This window comes from Neoarius graeffei, chromosome 13 (assembly GCF_027579695.1).
Source record: "Neoarius graeffei isolate fNeoGra1 chromosome 13, fNeoGra1.pri, whole genome shotgun sequence".
NCBI classification, from domain to species: domain Eukaryota; kingdom Metazoa; phylum Chordata; class Actinopteri; order Siluriformes; family Ariidae; genus Neoarius; species Neoarius graeffei.
In genome coordinates, this window is record NC_083581.1 from 45,004,870 (window position 1) to 45,026,472 (window position 21,603).

At 40.5% G+C, this 21,603-nt stretch overlaps 1 protein-coding gene across 1 annotated transcript; it reads left to right on the top strand.

Annotated features, from left to right (window-relative positions):
* Positions 1-2,776: 2,776 nt before the first annotated feature.
* Positions 2,777-19,342, top strand: LOC132895920 (atrial natriuretic peptide receptor 2). Its single transcript, XM_060936662.1, has 23 exons — positions 2,777-2,812; positions 2,991-3,096; positions 3,675-3,807; positions 4,038-4,170; positions 4,280-4,378; positions 7,179-7,281; positions 7,436-7,581; positions 7,706-7,778; positions 7,945-8,089; positions 8,195-8,281; positions 8,518-8,661; positions 11,295-11,416; positions 13,761-13,899; positions 14,118-14,166; positions 14,366-14,467; positions 14,632-14,751; positions 14,886-14,979; positions 15,200-15,287; positions 16,794-16,933; positions 17,024-17,176; positions 17,339-17,437; positions 18,107-18,198; positions 19,151-19,342. Exons 1-23 carry the CDS (start codon positions 2,777-2,779, stop codon positions 19,340-19,342), a joined length of 2,595 nt encoding a protein of 864 aa, XP_060792645.1.
* The last annotated feature ends 2,261 nt before the right edge of the window (positions 19,343-21,603 follow it).

Below are 21,603 nucleotides of genomic sequence, written 5' to 3' on the forward strand. Positions count from 1 at the left end.
TCAACCCTCCCGTTTTTCCCGGGAAATCCCTTATTTTGACTTATTTCCCGCTGTCTTCCCGTTTTTTTATTTTCCCGAAAATATCCCGTATTTTGACATTATATAAAAGTCCCGTATTTTCACAATATAAAAAAGTCGGTAGGTCCAGAATTCATGACGCGCCTCTGACAGGAGTTTACAGCAGGAAGTCGGGGCATGAATTCCCGTCCCCGCCCTCTCAGGCATCAGTAATTACAGAACTCCGTCCGGAGGCGAGGCTGAACAAGTGATTAGGTCCATTGTTGCCAGATTGGGCGGTTTACCGCCCAAGTTGGGCGGTTTCAAGTGCATTTTGGTGGGTTTTGAACATATTTTGGGCTGGAAAATGTCAGCAGTATCTGGCAACACTGATTAGGTCTGAGGTGAAGATGGCGATGCTAATAGCTAAGAAAAACATTAGCCTCTCTTTCTTTGATGATTTCAACAAGTGTGTGGCTGGAATGTTCCCAGACTCTTCCATCGCAAAGAAATTTTCCATGGGGTAAATGAAAGCCTCCCAAATAATCAAAGGTAAGCTACACATGTTTACATTATGTCCTGGCTAAGACCTTATAAATAGCCTAGTGTAAACTAATTGGTGTATTAACTGTTTTATCCACTTATTGTCTATTTTATTTTCTATCTGAAACTTACCCATTTTAAATCACTCTTGGTTTAATATTTTATATTACTCTTTATTACTCTATCTATCTAGTGTTCCGAGGCCATGATTATGGTAAAACCATAATAAATTGCAATGGAATTGAATTTATTGACTGGTTATATAATGACCTTTCTTATTTTAATATAAGATACGTATTTTAGCCCTTAATTTGGGAAATAACTGGTACCACTGAAAGCAAATAAAAATAAATGTATAGTTTATTCACAAATGCACTCTATAAACCATAAGCATATTGAGTTTGGGTCTTGGCTATCACCAACATGCACCAGAGTACAGGAAATCACAAATACTAGATAGAAAATTGCCCCCCCCCCCCCCCCCCCCCCCCCCCTTCAACTACACACCCACTTTTGGTGAAGGGTATGACTTTCCGAAATTTTCCCGTATTCTGAGTTAAAAATCTGGGAAATATCCCTTTTTTTCAAACCTCAAAGTTGACAGGTATGAATTAGGGCACTAATTCATGTCACTCACTGAAATTGATTCATAAAGCATACCTTTTTCTTTTGCTCGTTTCTCCTCCTCTTCTTTCCTTTTCTTCCGGAATTGGGCACCTGATGGCTTTGACCTTTTCCTATCCATTAGATCTATCTCCGAGTACGACTCTGTTTATTTGTCATTCGACCTCCTCCTGAATGATTCCCCCTGCCTTCCCCCAACACAAACTCACCGTCAGTGTGTAGTGGTGATCACCTAACGCGAGAGGTGAGACTGAACCATTTCAACTTGACCAATTGACCACCACGACCACAATAATCTTTGGAATTCATTCGGTTCATACACACAATCAAACGTACAGCCGTTTTGAAGTTGTTTGGATTGTTCTGCTTTTCTGTTCTCTCCTCTTTCTCGCGCGCACACGCACACACAAAAGCGTTTGCTCAGTGTAATGTAATGTGGTCTGCACATTTGAGAGGCGTCTTGAGTTTGTATCCTATGCATTGCGGCACCATATTTGGTTTGTTATTTAAATTATACGGGGTTTTGTGCCCACAGCAAACGTGACGCATGATGGCTTTTGCTGCATGTTACACTTGTGTGTGTGTGTGTGTGTGTGTGTGTAACACTGCTGCAAACCCTTAATTACAATTGAGCTACAAGAACTGACCAACTTCAGGTATTGACGCCTCTTGTTATGATGACGTCACCTGCGCAACTTTGGATGGGCTTCCCCATCCAAAATGTTCACCCCCGCCCGTCTTGTTTTTTTTTTTTCCGGGGTTTTTTTTTTGGGGGGGGGGGGGGGGGGGACCTTTTTTTGTGGGGGGGACCGTTTTTTTTTTCGCGCCCGCGCTCGTGCCGCCCCCCCGCGATGCCGCCCCGGGTGGCTGCCCGGTCGGACCGCCCCCAGGACCGCCCCTGCTTAGGCTGTTAAATTTATGACTAAGATTTAGAAAAGTAAGTGAATTTATTGATTTAATTAAATCAATTTATCCAACGTTTATGGACATTAGTGTAAGGATCGTGAATTTAAGGTAGAAGGTAGAGACTTACAATGTGGCTGTATTTAATGTTTGTGAATAACAGTGTGGAATTGACCTTTAAACCTATGCAAGTTATTTAAATAAATGTAAATAAATTGAAATTATTTAAAAAGCGTGTAAAGCATGTTTATGTCTGAAACTACACTGTATTTACTATATAATGCGTGATACCGGGGAGTCACATTACAATCATGTCCAGAAGTATAGAGAAATAATTCCACAGTCTCAGTATTTATTATTGTAGTCAGGTGTGTGGTTTGGGACGCACCCACAGCAGACTGATGATGATATTTATTTGGCCTATGTAGTGAAGAGGGTATGTGTGGTTGGGAATGATGGTGGTGGTGTTTTTGTGACTTACACACACACACACACACACACACACACACACACACACACACACACACACAGTGCACTAAAATCTCTAATGTAGGGAATAGTAAGTAAGGTGCCATTGAGAGCACAGCTGTGAGTTCTCCTCCTGTAGCCCCACCCCTTCTTCTCCTCATCAGTGTGTCTCTGGTTCTTCTGCACAATAAAGGAACATGCATTCATGCTGAACGGAGCTTTATCACTCCGTCACTTCAACATGAATCCATCCAAGTGTTATGGATGCACTTACCTGGTAATTATTATTATTATTATTATTATTATTATTAAAGTTTGTAACAAAACAATGCTTTCTTCTTTCTACTTTGACATTTTCTTTCTTTCTTTCTTTCTTTCTTTCTTTCTTTCTTTCTTTCTTTCTTTCTTTCTTTCTTTCTTTCTTTCTTTCTTTCTTTCTTTCTTTCTTTCATCAGTTCCTCTTTGTTGTGGTGGTTGTGGGATGGCATGATCTGGATAACAGTGAGTATGACTGCTGGCCGCTGGAAAAACCAGACGAGTGGAACATGATCGACTGTGGAGGTGCCATTACTTTTACACCCACATTATACACTATTGATTTTGAACAAACTCATTAATATGCATGAATATCTCACAGAGCGAACAGGAAAACACACTGGAAATGAAACCTGAGTTATTATTCAAATGTTATTAAGCAACTAGTATTTATTTCTTAGTAGAGTATAGTAATGTCAAGTCAGGTTATTTGTATAGCAGCTTTACAGAAAATTAAAGACTTTAAACATATGAGGTAATTTTATCCCTAATCAAATTATTTATCCCTGATGAGCAAGCCTTTGGCGATGGTAGCAAGGAAAAACTCCCTTAGACGACATGAACAAGAAACCTTGAGAGGAGCCAGACTCAAAAGAGAACTCATCCTCATCTGGGTGATAACAGATAGCGTGATTATAAATAACTAGCTTTTATAGCTGTGTCACAAAATACAACAAAGTAACCAGGAAATTCATTATAGTTTTAGCATGAAGTCTATTTTGTTGAAGTTATCAGCTGTTCATGGATAGAGATTTGAATGCAAAACTGTAAAGAATTTGGCCGTGTGTGTGTGTGTGTGTGTGTGTGTGTGTGTGTGTGTGTAGGATTAGAGATGGCCTGGGTGTTGCGTCCTCCAGAGAAAGTTCTGAGCGGTGAGGAGTTCAACGTCATTTACTCAGTAACAGTTAATGACGAGTTTTACCAGTGGGCCGTGGAGCATGACATATTCATTCACAGGTACACACACATCCATCTGTCTGTCTGTAACCTCTATTTCTGTCTGTTTCTCTTGTTCTATCTGTCTGTTTTGTCAAGAAATTTCCCTCTGCCTTTTACCTCTGTAGTTTATTTCCCTTGCTCCATATTTCACAGATTTTTAAATCTTTATCCTGAAAATGTTTATCTTTCTGGTTCTGATTCTCTCTCTTGTTTCTTACCTTCATCCCGTGTATGTGTGTGTATTGTAGGTCGATCACAGACGCTGCAGAAGCTCGGCATTTCTGTGAACATCAAGAGTGTCCCAATAACTGGAAAGATGCAAACGGAGAGAACTGCTGCATTCACCATGCTAACATCCACTCCTGCCCTATGGGTTACATGGTACACACACACACACACACACACACACACACACAGAATAGAAGGAAGAAACAAGAGAGAAAATCACAAGTAAATTTCTCTCTTTCTTGCTTTGTAGAAAGCAGCAGAGGAGAGGATCTGTGGTCCATGGATTCCTGATGACGGCAGAATCTTCACACACACCATCTCTACATCAGGCAAAATGACCCAAACCAACTGGACTGCTAAGGTCTCTCTCTCTCTCTCTCTCTCTCTCTCTCTCTTCTCTCTCTCTCTCTCACTCATACACACACACACACACACACACACACACACACACACACACACACACAATGAAATCCTGAACATAATAACACAGAGAGACAGATGCACTTTTTATCACCACACCTTGGAGAGGATGGCCCATGGTAAAGGTCAAAGGTCACATGGTGTAGTAACAGAGCAGATTCTCAATAGCTGATTTGATGGCAAGTGCCTCCTTCTCCATAGCTACTCTGCAGATGAAAGTCTGCAACTAATATGGTTTAAACTAAGTCAGTGTGGCTGAAGAAGGCTTCCATGATGGGGCTTTACTGTTAATAATAATAATAGGCCAAAGGAAGGAACGTAGGCGCAATATTTTCTTTCCTTGATGCCTCAAGAGGCCACAGTCAATCCTGTAGCCCAGGTACTGTCCTTTTGCTAAGACCAGAGGGGCATTTTTGGGTTGGATGTGAGCTCTAATCCTACTAAAGATACTAAAGTCTAATCCTGAAGACTTGGTCTTTAAGCTCATCACTCACAGCCTGCCTCACAGAGAACGGAAGCCTTCTGAGTTTTTGTTGTACTGGCACAGCATCTGATTCGAGTTGAATTTTGTGCACAAATCCCTTTGCACATTCAAGCTCTTGTACGTGAATCTCGGCTGCAGTCTGTGGTGTTGTATGTGGTACTGTAGATGCTCTCTGTACAGTCGGGGAATCATTGGAGCTGGCAGCTGTAACAACTTTGATGCCCTCAATACGCATGTGCAATGCTGCAAATGAATCTAGCCCTAACAGAGCAGTGCCTGACTTTACCACTATGAAAGAGCCTGTGACTGAATGTCCATCATGAGTTACTGTGACATGCATACACCCTTTAACGGGTATTTTTTCTCTTGAATATGTGAAAAGATTTATTGTAGGCTCAGAAAGGTCACATGGAGGAAAGAGGGTCTGGTAAGTGCTCTCTGGAATAATAGAAGCAGATGAACCTGTATCTACGATCAGCTTAACATCATGAGAATGTCCATTTGCATTCACTTTCACAGGACAGAGAATCTTATCTTGCACAGTATCAGTCATATAAAGCACAGTCAGTTAATTTATCACTATCTCACATACCTCCTTTTGTGCAGACTGGAACCCTTTGGAAAAATGTCCCACTTTTCCGCATGAATTGCACATTGATTTGGCAGCAGGGCATGAAGATTTATTTGCTAGGTGACTGGTGGATTCATATCGGTAACAGGAGCAATGACTTGCAGTAGTTTGGGCTGCAGTAGGCGCTGTTGGTCTGCAGGGCCAGCGAAGTAGCTTTGGCCAAAGTCAGATCTGATTCTAGCAAAAGTCTGTCTCGTATGCATGTACTGGCAACATGCGCTATCATTTGGTCACAAAGCATTTGCTCCTCCATATCACCAAACTCACACAATGCAGCCAGCTCATGCAATGAGGCTAAAAACTGATTTATTGACTCATCTGGTCGCTGTGCCCTCTGGTGAAATTTGTGACATTCCACAATCACATTTACTTTAGCTACCAAGTGCTTTTTAAGTCCATCCACGGCAGAAGTATATGTAGTACCTGTGTTTGGCAATGAGTAAAACAGTCTTTGTCCCTCAGTGCCAAGCGCATGGAGAAGAACAGCACATTTTCTTTCCTCAGGCCACTTCTCCCTGGTAGTGTCAATGACTAACATGTAATTCTTGAACATTTTCAACCAAGTAGGGAAAGAAATAAAAGGTTCGCCTGGGCAAGGCATGAATGGTGCAGGTAAAGGCATAGTTATGGCCATTGTCATCACCAAAATGTGGTATCTTAGAAGTGATAGCTGAGAGAAAGTAAGGTTACAGTTTACAAGCTTCCAACTTTATTATTTTTCTTCTTCTCCAATACAAGACAACACCTGTCCTTATGGGGTGCTCTAGCACTCTCAGCAGACCAGTAATGATAACAGAACACCACACACTTCTTTGTGTTTTGACAGACAAAGAACTGGCTCTCAGCCAGGAAAACTGGTTCCAAAGCAGCACCAATTTTTTGGTGCTCTAGAATCAAGAACCACTTACATCAGGGGCTAGGGGTGAGATTACTGTGACTAATAAGACCAGCTAAAACGTCAAGAATGCCATTAAAAGAAGCAGAGCTAGTGTAGGGTATTGTCTGACTAATCCAAAGAAGAAGAAGAAAAGGAGACAATGTAGTCCACCATTGTTGTTGTGCTTGGCACTAGCATGGTGGGTTAGTGGCATTAGCAGCAGGGTTCGTGGCACTAGCAGTGGGGCTATTGGCTGAGAAAGCAGAGATGGATGTAATGACATGGCTTTATGGTGGCTCTCTAGCCCGTGGAAAAACAAACCAGTTTTTTGAAGGTTCTAAGCTGCCACTGTTGGGTCCTCGAGCAAGAACCTTTTCCCTCCATATACTTGTACATTTTTAGATGAGCACTTCTGGATATTAATTAGCATAATCCGAGCTTTAGCACCAGGCTAATGGGCAGAGTTACTCAGGGAAGTCAAAGTGAGAGAACAATGTCAACGTGGTGCTGGGAACAGGTTCTATCCATTTGTTTTGGTGGATCTGTGGGTGGTTGTGAAGATATGATACACCAAAGATTCATGTTGTACTCCTGGTTGTTTCATACAACCTCTTTACAAACTCCTCAACACACACACATGCGCAGATGCACACGGACCAGAAACATTGCACACACAATTAAAGTATCAATTAATAATTGTGTAATTTCTTCACTCTCACTCCCTCTGTATGCCCCGACCCCTCATGTAGGTGGTTCTGTTCCACGAGGGTCTGACGTCTCTGATTGCACACATCCGTGTGGGGAACATGCAGGTGGCTCTGGAGGCCAAGAGTACCGTCCTACCCACCATCAGTACTGTAACTTTGTTCAGATGTTCATGGAGTGTGTGTGTGGAAAATGTGTGTGACTGTTTCAGCCTTGGGGATTCAGTAGATTTACAGTGACGTTGTGTATCAGGAAGAGAACATGCCCAGTTGACTGTGTGTGTGTGTGTGTGTGTGTGTAGTGTGTGGTGACGGTATGTGTGAGGAAGAGGAGAGCTGCTCCACGTGTCCAGCTGACTGTGGTGATTGTCCTCTCAGTGCTTCAGTACATGCTGCTATTGGGCTAATTGTGACCATCATCATCATCAGCTTCTTCATAACTGCTATGGTAAGAACAAAAATACACATGTGCGCACACACACACGCGCGCGCACACACACACACACACACACACACACACACACACACACACACACACACACACACAGAGTGACACTCTGTTCTGTCTATAGTGGTTTAGGCATCAAAAACAGAAGTTGTTGTGGGATGAGAGCTGGATCATAGACTTCAGCGAAATAAAACAGGGTAAGTGTGTGTGTGTGTGTGTGTGGTGGGAAGGTGGTTTGAGTACTATTTTGCTGTTTTGGCCTTGTGATACAATAGGATGTGTACATGTCATGGCAGGGTGAATTGTATGTTGGTGTGTATATAGGACATGTCAGGGTTTTTTTCTGTGTGTGTGTGTTTATAGACCACATTGCCCGGGTGGGGATGGGCAGTATAATCAGCGTTCCAGCGGTGAACTGTGACTCCAATGCCAGCTGTGTGACAGGACTCAGCTCCTGCACTGGCATTCCAGCCTCACGTAAACAACTGTACACACAAACTGGCATCTAGTGAGCACTTGTACACACACACACACACACACACACACACACACACACACACACACACACACATTTACACACACTGACACACATTTCCTATTTGCTCCTTTTTAGTGACGGACGAACCGTTGCCATTAAGAAGATTAAAACAAAGACGTTTTCTTTGTCAAAGGTCATCAGACAGGAAGTCAAGCAAGTCAGGTAACTAACACACACACACACACACACACACACACACACACACACACACACACACACACACACACACAATATTTAATGTATTTAGTGGTATAATAAATTACTAATATGTGTCCCCTAAAGTGAAACCTTACTTGTGTTTTTTCATATTTTAATATATTTTTAAATAATGTCACAAATTTCAAGTAAGAATTTTCATGTTCAAATTACTTGAATTATTTATTATTAAATTTGCTTAGAGAACTCGACCATCCAAACCTGTGCAAGTTTTTTGGCGGTTGCGTAGAGGTGCCCAATGTTGCCATAGTAACTGAGTACTGTCCCAAAGGCAGCCTGAGCGATGTGCTGCTGAACGAAGAGATCCCGCTGAACTGGGGCTTCAGGTACACACTCAGGAAAAAAAAACAAAAAACAAAACCTTCCTTGTACAGTGAAGGGTTCTCAATCTGCTAAATGGGTTCTAGAGTTACATTAAAATATACACATACAGTGGTGCTTGAAAGTTTGTGAACCCATTAGAATTTATGTTTCTGCATAAATATGACCTAAAACATCATCAGATTTTCACACAAGTCCTAAAAGTAGATAAAGAGAACCCAGTTAAACAAATGAGACAAAAATATTATACTTGGTCATTTATTTATTGAGGAAAATGATCCAATATTACAAATCTGTGAGTGGCAAAAGTATGTGACCCTCTAGGATTAGCAGTTAATTTGAAGGTGAAATTAGAGTCAGGAGTTTTCAATCAATGGGATGACAATCAGGTGTGAGTGGGCACCCTGTTTTATTTAAAGAACAGGGATCTATCAAAGTCTGATCTTCACAACACATTTGTGGAAGTGTATCATGGCACGAACAAAGGAGATTTCTGAGGACCTCAGAAAAAGCGTTGTTGATGCTCATCAGGCTGGAAAAGGTTATAAAACCATCTCTCAAGAGTTTGGACTCCATCAAGCCACAGTCAGACAGATTGGGTACAAATGGAGGAAATTCAAGACCATTGTTACCCTCCCCAGGCATGGTCGACCAACAAAGATCACTCCAAGAGCAAGGCATGTAATAATCGGCAAAGTCACAAAGGACCCCAGGGTAACTTCTAAGCAACTGAAGGCCTCTCTCACATTGGCTAATGTTAATGTTTATGAGTCCACCATCAGGAGAACACTGAACAACAATGGTGTGCATAGCAGGGTTGCAAGGAGAAAGGCACTGCTCTCCAAAAAGAACATTGCTGCTCGTCTGCAGTTTGCTAAAGATCACGTGGACAAGCCAGAAGGCTATTGGAAAATGTTTTGTGGACGGATGTGACCAAAATAGAACTTTTTGGTTTAAATGAGAAGTGTTATGTTTGGAGAAAGGAAAACACTGCATTCCAGCATAAGAACCTTATCCCATCTGTGAAACATGGTGGTGGTAATATCATGGTTTGGGCCTGTTTTGCCGCATCTGGGCCAGGACGGCTTGCCATCATTGATGGAACAATGAATTCTGAATTATACCAGTGAATTCTAAAGGAAAATGTCAGGACATCTGTCCATGAACTGAATCTCAAGAGAAGGTGGGTCATACAGCAAGACAACGACCCTAAGCACACAAGTTGTTCTACCAAAGAATGGTTAAAGAAGAATAAAGTTAATATTTTGGAATGGCCAAGACATTTATCTACTTTTAGGACTTGTGTGAAAATCTGATGATGTTTTAGGTCATATTTATGCAGAAATATAGAAAATTCTAAAGGGTTCACAAACTTTCAAGCACCATTGTACAGCAAAGCTCACACACTGATGATAGTTTGTGTTAGCTGAAAAATGGTTAGCTAAGCTGGAAACATGAGCTCGCTATGTTAGCTCAGGAGTAAGTCAATTTAGTTGTACTGAAAAATAGTCAGATGTTATAAATCATGCGTTATAAACATATAATAAATCATGACATATTTTTCAAAATGTTCTCTATTAAATATATAACAAAGAAATATATTAACTCCTTCTCTGATATTCTCCAAAGAAAAGAAAAAATATACCTTTGATTCTGTCATACATTATTAAGAAATTTTTATCTGAAAACATTAGCTAGCTGTTTTAACGTGGTAGATTAATGCAATGTATATTTATTTGATAAATTTATTTAGCAGTTTAATTTTACTGAAGATAGTGAGGGTTTTACAGGAGGGAATTTATAAGTATAAAAAGAATTATGAATAAAATCACAGTCTGTTATAAACTCAATGGAAAAACCTGAATTACATAAATATTTAAAATATAATAAATGTGTATGTAGTTTATTATATCATATATTTAAAATATTTAAGAATTATCCACCAAAGGTGAAGTGAATATCAGTGAATAATAAGTAAGACGAAGTCAAGGATATTATTCACCGATATTCACTGAGCCTGAGGAGACTTGTGTCACTTATTGATACCGACTCACATAAAACATTTTGTTCTGAAATAGATAAAATAAATCTCAATTCCACCTTACCTTTGAACAGTTTTAGACCAAACTTAGTACTATCTTTAGTGCTTTTAGGAACATAATTTTCTTTCATAATTTGTAATTCTTCCTTACCTACCAAGATGAAGCGACTGGCCGCCATTTTGCCGAGTCACTCGAGGTGATTATCGAGATATAGTTTGAAATTCTCAACCAATCGGCACACACAATTTTCTATAATCACTTCCGTATTTATACTAAAATGTAATAAGGCACTGTATATTAAATCCCTATATAGTATGCTATAAATTCAGATGATAATAACATCATTTAAAAAAAAGTATAACTATATATATTATGATGAAATATGATACTGTATTAAATTTTTATAGCATATTATTACAATACAAATAACATAGTAAAATGCATATTTAAATTTAATATGCTTTTCAAAAACTAAAATCTTTTGTTTGGAGAAGAGGAAAAAAAATTCTTGGATTGTATAATATATCTTACAGTTAAAGTGTATATCCATAAAGGATACATCATTAATGACACAGTAACGTGTCTCGCATTCGCAGGTTCTCGTTTGCAACAGATATCGCACGTGGAATGTCGTACCTGCACCAGCACAAGATCTGTCACGGCGGACTCAAATCATCTAACTGTGTTATCGATGACCGCTGGGTGTGTAAGATCACAGGTGTGTGTGTGTGTGTGTGTGTGTGTGTGTGTGTGTGTTATTATTGACTGATATAACAGTATAGTTTTATAACCTGTAAAATGTATACATGTTGACAAAGAATTTAAGGTTGAAAAAATAAGAATTTGAGAAACTTTTATTTTTCTATAAAGTACACTCAAAAGTGTTTTCTGTAAATTTACTGAATATTTTTGTTTGTTTTTAGAAAGTTACACAAACACACTGTAGGGATTTACGTAGCATCATTTACAGCACAAATTCTACACTAATCTAATGATCGATTATGATCGAGGGTTTTGTACGTATCGGCATCCGGCAGGAGAATGATCGCCAATGCCTTGCTCAATAGATTTCAACAATGTATGACATCAGCGACGATCACAAATGCGTCGTCTAACTGTCGCCAAACAATTTCCCTTCGCCTAACCATTTATGAACCTTGGCAAAGGATCGCTGAATGTAAATATACTTTTTAAGTCTTGGCGAAGGTTATGCTATGCCGAACCGCTGTGTTGATGAGGCTCCCGTGAGTATCGGGGACATGGATTTGAGACAAATACATCTCAAGAGGCTTGGCGAAGGTTCCCCAAGCTTCGGGAAATATTCCCCAACCCATGTGCCTGTATTTGCTGCTTAGCTTGCCAACAAAAACATCACCACCAAATTTCAAAGCATGCAGTGAAAATTTTCACGAAGTTTTTGGCCACTGACAAGGCGGAGACACACTAAAAAACAACAACAACTTGCGAAGCTCGGAGAATATTTGCTGTGCATTGCATGAGTGGTGGTGATGCTAGCAATTTTTCATCGCCAAGTATTCGCAAACCCATCGCGAGCTGTAGTGTGACCAGAGCCTAAGATAAGACAGTACCAGTCTCAGACTTTAGCTAGCAGGCTGTTTACTCACTTAGCTATTCAGTTATAGAGAAGGAAAGAGTTATTTTAAATTTAGTTCATTCAAAAGATTTGTTCATCTCATTCATTTGTTCGTGAATTAAGCTATCACTTCCATATTGGAGTTCGCTCACCTGCAATTTGTTTTTTCTAATCATGCAGTTCCTACGGTCATTCATTTGCATCTGATTGACGTGTCAGTAAGCCAGTAAAAGAAACAAAATAAATAAAAGAAGGCAAGTCATTGGTTTGTTCGTTCTCTAATGCCGCTTTTCCACTACAAACGCGGCTGAGTCGGGCTGAGCCGTGCCGTGCTGAGTTGGGCTGAGCGGGGCTATTGGAGTTGCATTTCGACTACAACCACGCTGAACCGTGCTGGCTGGAAGTGGGTGGACACATTGGGTGGAGTTAGCGAAAGTGGGTGGACGTCACGTGATGTCGTTAAGCGGCGCAAACAGTGACATCAGTGATCTTTTAAGCGGTAGTCTCACGACCCGGATAGTAAACAATAAACATGGAGGACATGGAGTCGTTAGTGTTGCTGGTCTTGGTGCTGTGGCTTGTTGTCACCGACAACGCCAACAGATACTGGCAAGAGCGTATAGATGAGGCGAGGCGCATAAGGCTTCAGAAATTCTCGTAATTCGTAATTATTATTCTTCCAGGTTTACGGTGTTTACAGATCCCAGCGTGCTCGCGGGGCGTGTGTGGGCATGTGAGGACACTCCTTCTCACCAATCAGTGCACAGGGGAGTGTCTGCTCACGCCCCCAGCCTCACTCAGCTCGGTTTGGCTCGCTTCAGCCCCACTCCAAAACCGTGCGAGTTTTGGGTGCTAAGCAGGGCTGAAGCGAGCTGAGTCGTGCTGTTTTGAGATAGTCGAAACGCGAGCCGTGTCGGGCTGAAGTGAGCTGAAGCGAGCTGAAGTGAGTTGAAAAAGGGTAGTGGAAAAGGGCCATAAAAGCACTTTCAGATCAGACTGATGGGCCGTATCCAGTTCTCGATCATTGGAATCTCCTCCTCTTGCTTCAGGCTGCTCCGGTCATTTGCAATTGCTTGATTTGCATGTCAGTGAACCAATCAGTCTTCAGCTTTTGGCTCCTTCTGCAACGAATCAGGAGGATGGCGAGGAATGAACGACAGACATGAGTGAAGGAGAGCCAGTGCACTAATGCTTGTAGACATGAGAAAGACAAAGAATTGGATGAACAAATCACTGATCAGTTTAGTTTTAGTTTGTTTGTTCATTTGGGTGATTTGCTAAAAAAGATTTGTTTGTTTGGTGGGTTGCCATCTCTGTTCATTTATCACTAGCTCGAAAGTTAGCACTTTCCCTATAGGCTCGGATGTTTTGGACTTTATTTTGAATTGAATATTTCACCCTTTTACATCTGTGGATTTTTTTTTCAGTATAGTCAGAGTTTGCCACCTTGTGTGTGTGTGTGTGTTAGATTATGGCCTGTGTGCATATCGGCGTGAAGATTGTGCTGAGCCACTCACCACCTACCAGTTGAGGCTGAGGGAAGTGTACATTCCTCCTGAAGCCCAGAACGGCAACCTGGAGCCCACACTGAGTGGAGATGTGTTCAGGTTCACACACACATGCACACACACACACGTTTTTGTGAAGGAAACCTGTCAAATAATATTTCTGAAACAGCATTCTATAAATAACACAAAGAAGAGTGTCATAACTCAGTATCATGTGTGTATGTCCCCATCTGTCCTCAAGGCATATTATCAGCAGTGTAAATATTTCAGTAAACAGGAAGTGTGTTCCCTTATTTGTTTTTGCTCTGTTTATTTAGTTACTCCATCATTCTGCTGGAGATCGCCACGAGGAGTGACCCTGTCCCTGTGAGTGTCTCTGTCCTGGTGTGTGTGTGTGTGTGTGAATATTGTATATATTTACCCCACAGCGCTGTTTGTGATTGGTCAGAAGGTGTTGATTAATCTTCTTTAACAACAGCTCTGACAGTAGTGCAGCTGCAAATCAGGTTTATTTTAATGTGCTCATTCAAATACATTATTTTCTCTCTCTCTCTCTCTCTCTCAGGTGGAGGACAGTTCCGTAGAGTGTGCTTGGTGTCCTCCACTTCCTGAACTGATTTCTGGGAAAGTTGATAACACCTGTCCCTGTCCTGCTGAGTATGCAGAGGTATACACACACACACACACACACACACACACACACACACACATACATACACACACACATTGATATATACAAAACATCAAAAAATTGATTTGGTCTATTGCCATTTTCTCTAAAACTCTTTCATCTGTCTGTCCGGGTTGTTATCCCTTATTCCTGTCCCTCAGCTGATTCGTCGATGCCGTTCACATAACCCCACCCACAGGCCGACCTTCGAGCAAATCAGAAAGTTTGTTCACAGAATCAACCCTCACAAAGTCAGTCCAGTGGATATGATGATGAACCTGGTGAGTATACACACACACACACACACACACACACACACACACACACACACACACAGGAATATATAATGTACATTTAATCTCTGTGTGTGTGTGTGTGTGTGTGTGTGTGTGTGTGTGTGTGTGTGTGTGTGTAGATGGAGAAGTACAGTAAACACCTGGAGGTTCTGGTGGCAGAGCGCACACAGGATCTAATGCATGAGAAACAGAAAACTGACCGACTGCTGTACAGTAAATACACACACACACACACACACACACACACACACACACACACACACACACACACACACACAGAAGCAACTCATAAAGCTTCATTATGAGCTCTGTCCTTTATTTAAAGCCCAACTCTCATCCTTCAACATGACCTTCATGTCATTCTCTCTCTCTCTCTCTCTCTCTCTCTCTCTCTCTCTCTCTCTCTTTGTGTGTGCGCGCGTGCGGTTTGAAGGTATGCTGCCGAAGCAGGTAGCTGATGATCTCAGGCAGGGGAAACACTCTCAGGCTCAGAGCTACGTCAGTGCTACTGTATTCTTCAGGTATACACACACAAACAATGGTATTTCATTATTTCAGCATCAACGGTCTTTTTATATTTATTGTCCTTATATTTATAAATGAAATCATTTGGTTAAAAATGAGAGTAAACTAAATAGGAACTAGGAACTATTTCAATGAGACACTGATTTACTTCAACAAGTATCAGTAAGTAACAGTGATGTTACTGTGTAGCTCATTAAAGGAAAGTAAATAAAAGAATGTTCATCCTACAAAACAAATAAAAATAATAAATATTTTTCACAAGTGAAGATATCCTGAATAAAGGAAACATTATCTATATTTCTCACTTTGAAATTATTATATCACAAATATAATCTAAAAAATCCCTGAAAGATTATTCAACCTATAACTGGACATTTTTTTTTACTAATTTCAAGCTTAAATCAGTAGATGATTTTGCTTCTTTCTAAAAATAAACACTTGAAATACACAAAATCTCACAACAGAATAAGAGAATTTCAAGCTTGAAATGAGTAATAAAAAGTTGAGAAGTCAGCTTAATAATCTTTTTTTTGTTTTACAATAATCTATAATTAAGCATTATCCCACTCGCTGTTGTACTGAATATCAGCTCGGCTATAATTCGATCGCAGGCCTGAGTGCTGTAGATAATCACTGCCGAGCTGATATTCAGCACAACAGCATGAACTCGAGGGTGATATTACTTTTATACAACAGTTCTATAAACAATAAATTAATGTCCAATAAGTGATATTTTGGACACAATATGGCCAAATGTTCTGTTTATTTTTGCTCCACGAATGGAAATGGATCCCCAAGAAACAACATTCAATTTATAGCATGTTGGCCAGCTGGCTAGCTCACACTGATTTCTACATTCCCTTTAAAGGTGCTTCTGGTACAATAGAGGCTTTGCACTGTCACACGACCCCATAGCAATGGTAACTATGCTGCCATGACAGGGGGCATGCTTGTAGTGCTTCATTCAGCCAAGTTAGTTGTTATTGGTCAGTATGGGAAGGTTTTGCTGCGTTTTTGGATGTGCATGTAGTTACTGTTGCTATGGGGTCACGTGATGGTACAAAGCCTCTATTGGCCTCCCTTCAAATTGTACTTTTCATCTTCATCTGATGAACTTTAATAGTTTAAGTCAAAAGTTACATTCCTGATCAGTCGATTGTCATGTTTGCTGATGATGTCACTAACACTACTGTAGTAACCATTTTAAAGTAGGAAGTGGAATTTTACCTGCCGAACACAGACAAATGGAGTGATACACACAATGATACACACAGTGAAACGTCCCAGTGCCGTTATGCAAAATATCAGCACTCTTGGAATGCAGTTTGACCAATCAAATTAGTGAACCAAACTAACTGTTGTATAAAGAGAATTATTATTATTGATGAAGTACATCTGATTCCATAAAGCAGTAAGAAAAAAATTTAAATAATTGTACTTTAACACTGTGTGTGTGTGTGTGTGTGTGTGTGTGTGTGTGTGTGTGTGTGTGTGTTGCTCAGTGATATAGTGGGATTCACGCAGTTGTCCAGCACCAGCACTCCATACCAGGTTGTCGACTTACTGAACAAACTCTACACAACTTTCGATGAAATCATTGATAATTACGACGTCTACAAAGTGGAGACCATTGGAGACGCCTGTATGATCCGCCCCTCTCTCTAATCTAGAGATGTGTGTGTGTGTGTGTGTACTGTTTAATGATGATGATGGTATGTGTACGTATGTATAGATATGGTGGTGTCGGGTGTACCACGTGAGAACAAGATCCTCCACGCGTCGGAAATTGCTAGCATGGCTCTGGATCTGGTGTGTGTGTGCAAAACGTTCAGGATCCCACACAAACCCCAAACACAGCTACAGATACGTGCAGGAATACACTCAGGCAAGAGCGTGCGCGCGCGCACACACACACACACACACACACACACACATATTTAGAGTCATTGTGTAATGTGCATTGTTTCCTGTCTAACATCATACTCTGTGTGTGTGTGTGTGTGTGTGTGTGTATGTGTGTGTGTGTGTGTGTGTGTGTGTTGGTCAGGCCCAGTGGTGGCCGGTGTGGTTGGGACTAAAATGCCGCGTTACTGTTTGTTTGGAGACACTGTAAACACAGCATCACGCATGGAGTCCACGAGTGAAGGTAATTTAAAAAAAGATAAAAAAATCACACTAAGAGTCACGCTGACCTCACTGTGTCCCATAAACACACACACTCAGCTCACAAATACTGAGAGTAAATTAGATGGTGTGTTGCAGCTCATTCACAAAGAATACTTGTGTAAATGACATTATGTGCTGAGTGGGAGGAGGAAACAATATAGTATAGTTTTATTTCGGTCATTTTAAGCACATCATAAGGTACAATACTTTCATTTGATCAATGTGATTCTGACCGAAAAGGTATAGGCTGAAACCTTGGCTTATTGCGCCTACCCTTTTTACATTTCATTTATATATCAAAAGTAAGTAATGTAGGTAAAAGTAAGTAATATGCGAATGAAGTTGATTTTTACTTCTTTCTTTTTTTGCAAGCAGTAATTCTTCTCGATAGCTGCAAAGAATTAGGATCTTAAAGAGACTGCATGAGGAGTAAACTGAAATGCTGATTAATACCAAGCCCTTGATTAAAAAAAAATACATACATACATACATACTAAAAGATTCAAGTGAAACAAATTGTTTTCATGAGATTTATTTTCTATCTCAGTATCGCACGTGCATTACTTACTCTCATTTTCTTAAAAAAAAAAACTCATGAAAACCAAAAATGCAAAAGAGGTAAGATGTTTTATTTATCCATCTGTTACAGCTTTGAAGATCCAGTGCAGTTCCAGTGCCTTCTACCTGCTGGAGGAGATCGGGGGGTACACACTCACCTGCAGAGGAGTGTTACAGGTCAAGGTGAGTCACATATAACATTAGCAATATTCTTAATCTTGTTCTGAAAGTGGAACAAGTGGTTTATTTGCTATTTGGGTTTGGTTCGGTTTCAAGATGCAGGTAATTAAACTAACCAAAAGGGGAAAAAAGTGAGAGACATGGGGGAAAAAAAGTTTTAAACTATAAATGTTTTTTTTTCTATATTGATCTAATAACTTATTTAGTACCAGCTCTGCTCTCCATGCTCCAGTGATTGTTCTGATTTCTACACACACACACACACACACACACACACACACACACACACACACACACACACACACACACACACACGGAGAAGGTTTGCAAGTTTGATCAATGAATAAGAGACATGCGTCGACATTTTCAGCTCTGCACACCCTTCAGCAGAGCTTTTTTTTTGTTTGTTTAATCATGCACAATGTGAAAACAAATAGTAAGCAAACTCCAGTTCAGACTCAATAAACATGCTAATACAGCATTAATAAATACCAAAAATCAGATATGCAGTACAATTCAAAAGTGTGGACTCAACTATTTTAATCAACACTCACTTATAAGATGATAAATGAGCAAAGAAAAAAACATGCTTTTTAATCCCAGCAGGAAACACAGAGGATTAAACAGAGTGAGAAATGATGAGTAATGAGTGACAAGTGATTAATTAATGACCACAGCAAAGCACTAATGAGAGCAGAGGCTGTTATGGACACAAATTATGTGGATGTGATGATCCTGCAATCATTTGCCATTTCTCTTGGAAAGACAAGAATTTCTGCATGTGAAATTCTGACAATTCACTCTCTAAATTTATACAGGAAGAGGGCTGAGGTGGGCTTTTCCCTTCTCTCTGTCGACGTCTGTTTCCCTCTCTCACTGTCTCTCTCCTTCTATCTGTCTTCCACCATCTTTCTCTGTGTCCATCTATCTCTCAATCTGTTTCTCTCTCTCTCAGGGAAAAGGAGACATGGTGACGTACTGGTTGGAGGGGAAGCAGTCCGTGAAGGTCAGTAAGGAGAATAAGGAGACTAAGGAGACAAGAGTGGATGATGTAGACAGAGAGGAGTTTAATCTTCTCCCTGGAGTCTGCAACAACAACTACGATGACAACACCACCAGCAACAAACTGCCATCTGACCCCAACTAAAACACACACTGCGACACACTTCACTCAGCCCTGATTTTGATGAAACACACACTTGCCTGTAAGGGCAGTGTGAACACAGGGTATGTACTCAGTCCTGGGATATTAAAGGAGATACGCAGAACCATGGCCTCACTTTTTGTTTATAAATGCCTTGAGACCTCAAGAATGGCATAGGAATAGTTTTAAGCATTAACAATAAATCTAATATAGTATTTTTTACGGGGCGGCACGGTGGTGTAGTGGTTAGCGCTGTCGCCTCACAGCAAGAAGGTCCTGGGTTCGAGCCCCGTGGCCGGCGAGGGCCTTTCTGTGCGGAGTTTGCATGTTCTCCCCGTGTCCGCGTGGGTTTCCTCCAGGTGCTCCGGTTTCCCCCACAGTCCAAAGACATGCAGGTTAGGTTAATTGGTGACTCTAAATTGACCGTAGGTGTGAATGTGAGTGTGAATGGTTGTCTGTGTCTGTGTGTCAGCCCTGCGATGACCTGGCAACTTGTCCAGGGTGTACCCCGCCTTTCGCCCGTAGTCAGCTGAGATAGGATCCAGCTTGCCTGCGACCCTGTAGAACAGGATAAAGCGGCTAGAGATAATGAGATGAGATGAGTATTTTTTACGATTAAAATTATTTATATAGGTAGCGGTCTGAGTGAATGACCTTGACATCTGTGACGTCACTGTGGTAAGGCTATCGGCCTCATCGCCATTTCCGCTATACTAAAACACAGAGCTAACTGCAACTTCGATCCCCCATTTTGAGCTAATTTATCGCCATGCCACATAGATGTGTTGCTGGAAGGTGCAGCAACACGACAGAAGGTGGATTTATGTTGCATTCATGGCCCAAGAATGGTCAAACTGCAAAGATTTGGATGCATTTTGCAAGAAGTTCACAGGCACATTGGGAGCCTACGAAGTGGTCTCTCCTCTGCTCTGCACATTTTACTGAGGACTCATACGAGACCTCTAATCTGTTGAGGAGTGTTAGCTATAAGCCCGTATTGAAAGAGGGTGCAGTACCAACAATTAAAGGAAAAGAAAGCTACAAGAAAAGGAAAGTAAGTTCAGTTGCACCAGTTCTCCCGGAGTGTTAACCGAGCAGTAATGGCGGAGTACTCAGTATGGAGAAAATGGAGAATGAGTGGACCAGTCGTCAGATTTCTCCACTGGATATGCTTGCCTCAGCAGCAATATCTCGCCCTTGCATGGAAGAAGCGAATGAATGAAGAACTGAAAGTCAGATTGTTTCAAAACAATCAGCCACAAGATCGGCCTTCAAGAAGCGAGAACACAGACGGGTAAGATGCGACTCTCATTTGGTTACATCACAACAACAACAACACTCATTGTTTACCTGTATTTAGATTAATACATGTAACTTGTATTGTGTATTTAAGTTACCGGTATAAGATTAATTAATTTGCTTCAGAATGTGATTGTCTCAGTTCATCTGATTATTTAATTAGCCTTTTACGTTTTATCAGTGAAAATACATGTACATGCATGCATTTATGTTGCATAAGTTATAATGCCTATCCTGTTTTAATGAGAGTCACATGAGACTGTCAGTTCAATTCCATCCAATTCTCTAGACAGCTTTGTTCTCTGGCTTTATTTTGTAAGGTGGCGGCCTGTGTGTTACTATCGGATTCACTTTCTGATGGTTTGAACTGATACGGTTCTACATGTATAGCAGTAGCATGTACCCACATTCCAATTTCAGGACCATCACAGTCAGATGTATTACTATCTGAGGAATCCAAAGAATCTCCAATAAATCTGAATGAAGAGGCCATTGTAACCACTCTCGCCTGCCGAGTCTGGCTTTGGTCTATAGCTGTCAAAGGCCTCAGCCTTTAAACCGGTTACCGCTGTGATGTCACGCACTCAGGGCTGGCTGCCTCAGCGGGGCAGCTTGAATGGCAACTCTGCAGTTGATTTTAATTCTCAAAAAAAAAAAAAAAAAAAAAAAAATATATATATATATATATATATATATATATACACACACACACACACACACACACATACATACTAGTGCATCTCAAAAAATTAGAATACCATGAAAAAGTTCCTTTTTTCATAATTTAATTCAAAAAGGTAAACTTTCATATATTCTATATTCATTACATGTAAAGTGAAATATTTAAAGCCTTTTTTGTTTTAATTTTGATGATTATGGCTTATAGCTCATGAAAATCAGAAATCCAGTATCTCAAATTATTAGAATATTCCCTAAGATCAATCAAAAAAAGGATTTACAATACA